A 6,675-nucleotide genomic window follows, 5' to 3' on the forward strand; every position below is an offset into this window, starting at 1 on the left:
GAGAATTTTTCTGTATATTTGTTTGTTGACTTCTTCCAAAGGAAAAAAAAAAAAAAGATCTTTTTGTTTAAGGTTCACGGATGCGTTTTGCCATTTTGGTCGCATAAGATGGTCAGTGGCACTATTCATTCAATTCTCTCTGATTACAAGCCACTACTAGCTTCAACAATAATTCTTCAGCCACTGTTCAGTTCGTTTTTGCTACCTGTCAAAGCGACATCTATTTTTGTCACATTATGAAGCAGGTAATTGACATATTTTAAATCTCGGAAGTATAAATTAATACACATAAAATATCTTCTTTCAATAGTCTGCCATAATGAAACCTCTTTCATTTTTTTTAATCAGTATCTGAACAACTTTACACTCTTGAATTCTTACCCATATTCTGAAAACGATTCAGTAATATTACTGTATTTTTTAAATAAAAGATTTTTGTATCAGTATGACATAAGCAGTTTTATTATGCAAATTATCAAAGCCTATATATTTATAATAATTTTGGGTTACTTGTCCTGCTTTTATAAACATGCTATTCTGATAAGTAACAATTTCCTTTCTCTTATTACTTACATAAATGGGGATTTTCAAGCAGAGATAATGCACAAAAATTTGTTAATACTTTTAATATACTTTTACTTATCTTCTTTTCTTTCTTTTGTTAGAGGTAATTTCACTAGCAGTATTGCTGTTTAATTAGGATTGATAGATAGTTTGCGATTCACATAGTACCTTGTGGCATATATTCTAGATAATTGAACAGGAAAAAAAATCATTTTTCCTTTTTCGAATTTACGAAGTTGAACAAAAAAGCTGTCACTCGAGACAGTTTTTAATTAATGAGTGCTATGTGAAACAAAAAGTTTATGTTTAGTGCTTATTGCCAATATTAGCACTAATTTTAAGATTTGATTTTATTTGATTGGATTGGAATGTTATTTCATTACTTCATTCAACCACATGTGACGTATAATACTGAATAGCGACGTGTCATATCTGCAGAATAATGATTGAGTAGACATTTATGCTGATAACAGCTGAAAGAAGTATATCATGAATTTAATAACATAATTAAAATAAAATTTTCTTTTTGTCAAGTGGTTTTTTTTCGTAAAATTTTGAAAAAACTTTCAAGGAAAATGAAGAAAAATTGTTTGAATTTTTTTTCTCTGCTACTCGTTCTTTTTTAAACTTCGAAAAAAAAAAAAAAAAAAACATTTACACGAGATAAGTAGTAAATGCATGCAGGTGAAAGTTACATACTATAGTTTATTTGATTCATCTTCTTTCCTTATCACTACACAATTTTATTCTTATTTCGCGCATATACTGTTTTATGCTTATTAACAATGGTGCCGTTAATTTTGTGATAACTCCATCAACTTTAGCCTTTCATTTCTTCATGGTTCTTCTCTTTTCATTTTATTCATTTCCCATTAAAATTTTACTACATCTTAAAGAGGTTGTCATGACGAAAGTGGGGTGGGGGAAAGAAGGAAGTTCGATAGATGTTTTTATCAAAAACTAAACTAATTTTCATCCTTAGTTTTAGCTACCCCATTCTACAGTATTTTTAGGTCAAAATTTTAGGATTCAAATTTTGTAAATGCTTTTTTTTTTTTTTTTTTTTTTTGGAAAAATGATGTTTAAATAGCCGTGGTAGTGTGAGATGCATTTTTCAAGGCTGTTGTATGAGTTTCGTTGCTAACAAAAAAAATTTTGTCAATTATTCGGTCTAAATTTAAATCCTAGGAAAAAGAAATATTTTAAAATATTTTAGGAAGAGTTAGATTCATGTGTTGTTGAAGCATTATCAAAAGCGGCACGTATTTTATCCGATGAATCCGATTATCCAATATCCGATTCGTTATCTGCAACATCTTCATTTAGTGAATCATTAACACAGGTGCATTCAACGGCACCTACACCATCACAATCACAGCTACCAGTCAGTCCTTTTTTTATTGTTCATAATGAAACGGCTCATACAAGTACCGAACTACTACCACCACAGGTACCATCAACAGCATCACTTAACAATCATATCGGAAAACGACATGTGTGTGGAGATTGTGGCAAGGTAATCAATTCATTATCTGATCTTCCTAATAAATTTGCTATAAGGTCCATATATTGATTTATTGGGCTTTTACATAATTCAATCACTTACGTCGATATTGTATGTTATGTTTGCCAGGCTAATTGAAGAAGCATCTAGAATGAATAAAAGCAAGTGATATGGAAGAGAATATTTCATCTGTTTTCAAATTTGAAAATCATTAATTTTTAAACTGTTAAATCTTGAATGTGAGTCAGAAGTTTAAAGCGTATTTTTAATTCATGAAAACTTTCGGAACTTTGAAATTACTATTAACGTTAAATTAAAACCACAGGCTTTTCCTTATTTGTCAATACTGGAATCTCATAAACGTTGCCATACCGGTGAAAAACCATTTGATTGTCGTTTCTGTGAAAAGAAGTTTGCGCAAAAAGCCACGTTACAAGTTCACGAACGAACTCATACTGGTGAACGGCCGTTAGTTTTTATTTTTTAAAAGCTGTCTTTTTATGAATGAAAAATTTTTTTTGTTTTTTCTCGAATTTTAGCTATGAGATAAAAAGAGGGAATTTTGCACTGCATTGTAATTTAAACTTTTTGATAATATTTATGACTAATTAAATTATTTCATTAATTTGAAGGATCAATTTTGTCCTGTTTTATTGCTTAATTTATGCATTCATTTATAGTTATAAATGTAAATACTGCGATAAAACGTTTGCTCAGTATGGTACAAAGACCGTTCATGAGAAGAGTGCACATTTGGGTATGTATCATTTCCGCAGCTGGATTGATCTCATCTCTTCTGATCGTCATTTATTTATTTTCTCACAAATTTTTTTTTTAAAAAAAAATCCATTATCAAATGCGGCACAAATCCATTATCAAATGCGGCACAATTATCATTCTTTTTTTTCTTTATCTTTCCTTCTTTAGACTTCATTCTATCCTACACTTTATAATCGTACTAAATTTAATTTTACCTTAGGTATTCGAAACTACAAATGTCCCAAATGTAACAAATGTTTGTCGTCACCATCAGCATTGTACACACATAAGAAAACCCATGGTGAAAAAACATTACAATGTGACTATTGTCCCAAAACGTTTGCATTGAAGAATTATTTAAAGTTACACGTGAAACAAGTCCACGAGCAGTCAGATCGCAAACATATTTGTCATTACTGTGATAAGAGTTTTGCTTATGCAGGCAGTTTGCAGGTTACAATTTTTATTGCTGTATGTCATGCAAATGTCACTTTAATTGTTTATATTTTCACAAAACTAAGAAGGCAAATCGATGTAGTATAAATGGAGTAGTTAATAAGCCAAAATGTACCCATTTAACTCTTCAAGAAAGATGTCAACGAGTGAATACTTTTAGGTACACGTACGAACGCATACCGGTGAACGACCTTATGTATGTAGGTTCTGTCCCAAAGCATTTGCTAGCCAAGGTAATCTGCAAAGCCACGAACGAACTCATACTGGTGAACGACCTTATACTTGTGTACAATGTGGACGATCTTTCATCCAGAAATCACAGCTAACTGCACACGAAGCAACGCATCAGTATCAACCAGGCGTTCGTTTTCATTTAATTTTTTTATTATTTCTTAAACTAGTATCTATACCCTGTTCATTATATATGTCCAAAGATTTTATAATATTAAGTGGATATGTTTGAACTTAAATTTTATATTATACATATATGTTGTATATTTAAGGAATCCTCTGATTCATTATTTCTATTTAAATGAAGATTATTACACACTATATTTTTCGTTCATTATGTAGTGCATCTATTCATACATCAGTTATCAATTATTTAATTTGTTTAATTTTAGATTTTAATAATTGAAAATTTTAGATTTCACCCGAAACAGTGCAAAACAAAAAGGCAACAGAGTATGTTTGCAAGTACTGCGGAAAACGATATGCCTATGCCTCATCGCTTTATGTTCATACTCGATTACATACTGGTGAACGACCATTTCGGTTTGTTCTCTCTATTAACTTCTATATTTTCTTTTTATTAAAGAAATATTTTATTTTCGCTTGTTAAAAATTAACAATTTTGAAATAGAGTTATATTCTTTGATCGAATATTCTTCCCACGATATGATTATCTTTAGCTATACCAAACTGCGAAAATTATGCAAATGAGATGTTGTGAAAAAAGCTCAAAACCCTTTAAAATATTATATATCTTCTTTCATTTGGTGACATATGGAATGAATTTTACAAATTCATTATCATAAGTTTAGTATAAGCCTTTGACAGCTTATTACGTCGAAAAAAAAAAAAAAAAGATTTTAGGAAACTCTAGTTCTTTTTCTTTAGTATTATAAGTGAAATACTTGTCGTATGGAATTTCCGTATCAAAACTTTCACTTCTTTCTTTAAAGAAAAAAAAAAAAACATTCCAAAATTCTTCTCTTCTTGCTATCTGTTTCTGTGTCTGCTTGTGTTCGTTTTACGGTTGCCGTACCAGTCGCTGTGCTATATCAAAGCAACATGTTGCTATAAAAGTACACGAGCATTTTCAAAAAAAAGGAAAGGAAAGCAAAATTTTCGCAAGATTATGTCCTCAAAGATCAAAAATATTATTTTATACGAGATTTGTTAACGCAATTAAAACATTTTTGCTCAAAATCTACTTACTGTTCCCAATTTTACAGATGTAGCTTTTGTGACAAAACATTTACAAATCAGGGCAATATGCAAGTTCATCAGCGTGTTCACACTGGCGAAAAACCGTAGGTTATGCTATATTATGTAATTTTTTGCGAGAAAAAAAAAAACACTGAACGAAAAATATCCTTCCGTGTCATTTAAATGTTACATCATCATAATTCATCGTTTCATCCTCTAACTAAACCTATAAATTAAAATTTGAAGCTGAAATTTTGGTGATAAAGAATGAAAATGTTAGTTATGATAATCTGATGCATTTTAAATTAACAAACATGAATGAATGTAATTTCTTTTAGTTACAAATGTAATGCATGTGAAAAAAGTTATGCTCAAAAAGTGGGCTTAAAAATCCATTTGGAGCAGTGCCAAAAGTATCTGAACTGTCAACAGCAGACTAGTCCAAATGCAGAAATGGATAGCGCGAAGACTCTAGATAGCCTATTGCCCAGATATCTGAGTAAGTTGTTCGCTTCCATTGTGTTGTTATACTAACAGATATTGTTTAGTGGATTGAATGAATAATCAGTGGTGCTAATATACTGCTAATTGTTTTTTTTGAAGAATGTATTTTCAGGTTTACCAGATGGAATAGCAGTAGCAGCACTTCAGTATCCCACTTCACCTTCCGTTTCATCAGTTCGGGATTTGACTAGTCCTTCATTGGGCTTGAAATTATCAACCTTACCTGTAACAACCACTGCTTATAATACAACAACACTTAATGTAAATGATGGGATTATGGATCATTTAGGTCGAAATGATACCCTTACCAGTATCACCAGTGAGCAGGTAGTAAAATATGGTAATGAAACTACTGAAACTAAACAGTCTGCCTTTCACGGAGTTATTCCGGATCCATATAAAAACACCTTGCTAGATCCATATGATTCACAGTTACATGCTTACAAGCAACTTTTGGAAGGTGGTAATTCACCTGGATCACTATTCTCACAGCAGATGATACTTCAGAGTCAGCAATTACAACTTTTTCTGCAATGTCCAGAGCAGTGGTGCAGTGTGTTGACACAACCAATTAGTGTTTATCCGCCTATAAGTACGCTACCAACCTTAAATTCAACCTCTCAACAATCTACACCTCACCTAACAACAATTAACATTTCAAATGACTTTACACCCACTTCTGCTAAACATGAACCTGCGATGCACGTTTGAGAAGAAAAAAGCTATCCAGAACAAAAATTCAACTCGTACTGTCCATCATTATACCCAAGTTCAGTGGGTTTTTCCGGAACGTGAATCGATGATATGGTATGCATATAAGCTAGCTACAATTGCTCACGATATTTACATTTCTAGATGAACGAAGCCATTGTAAGATTTCTGAATTTCCCAGAAAAATTGTCTCAAAAAATATTCAAAACAGAAACAAAAGTTGAGCAAATCGATTCATTTTTTTTTTCTTTTTTTTTTGTTTTGTTTTTTCAAGTATCCGGAGTTTTTGGCTTTATTCACGAAACTTTTTTTTCTCTTTCGAAATCGTTATAACGTTATTGTTTTTCACTGTAATATTAGTCATACTATTACCGCAAAAAAAAAAAATCACAATTTCCTGATGAACATGATTACTGTAATCACCGGGACAAATGTGCTTCATGTACAGTATCATTTCAAATATGGTAACGTTTGCTATAAGTGCTATCCTGTTACACTTTTATTCTTTAAGATTCTTGACAAGTTTTTACTTTCTTTTCTTGCAAATACTTACCAGTAATATGATGATAATAATTAGTTATTTTAGTAACAATCAATAGTAATGAGTTACAGGTAAGGCATAATGAGGTGTCATATGGTTATAGTATGTTTATTATTTATTTGGCATTGTTGGCAATATTATATTGAATTATTATGCCTTCCTTCGTTCATTCATTCATTCTAGTCTAATTATGCTTTGACATAAG

General features: G+C 31.1%; 1 protein-coding gene across 1 annotated transcript; it reads left to right on the top strand.

Moving 5' to 3' along the window:
* Positions 1-236: 236 nt before the first annotated feature.
* Bm10919 (Uncharacterized protein) lies at positions 237-5,929 on the top strand (the record flags this gene model as incomplete). Its single annotated transcript, XM_043073431.1, has 10 exons — positions 237-245; positions 1,781-2,080; positions 2,394-2,536; positions 2,749-2,825; positions 3,048-3,280; positions 3,444-3,644; positions 3,930-4,057; positions 4,741-4,818; positions 5,053-5,213; positions 5,331-5,929. 10 exons carry the CDS (start codon positions 237-239, stop codon positions 5,927-5,929), a joined length of 1,929 nt encoding a protein of 642 aa, XP_042929365.1.
* Between the last annotated feature and the right edge of the window lie 746 nt (positions 5,930-6,675).

This window comes from Brugia malayi (genome assembly GCF_000002995.4).
Source record: "Brugia malayi strain FR3 genome assembly, contig: Bm_v4_ChrX_scaffold_001, whole genome shotgun sequence".
Lineage (NCBI taxonomy): Eukaryota > Metazoa > Nematoda > Chromadorea > Rhabditida > Onchocercidae > Brugia > Brugia malayi.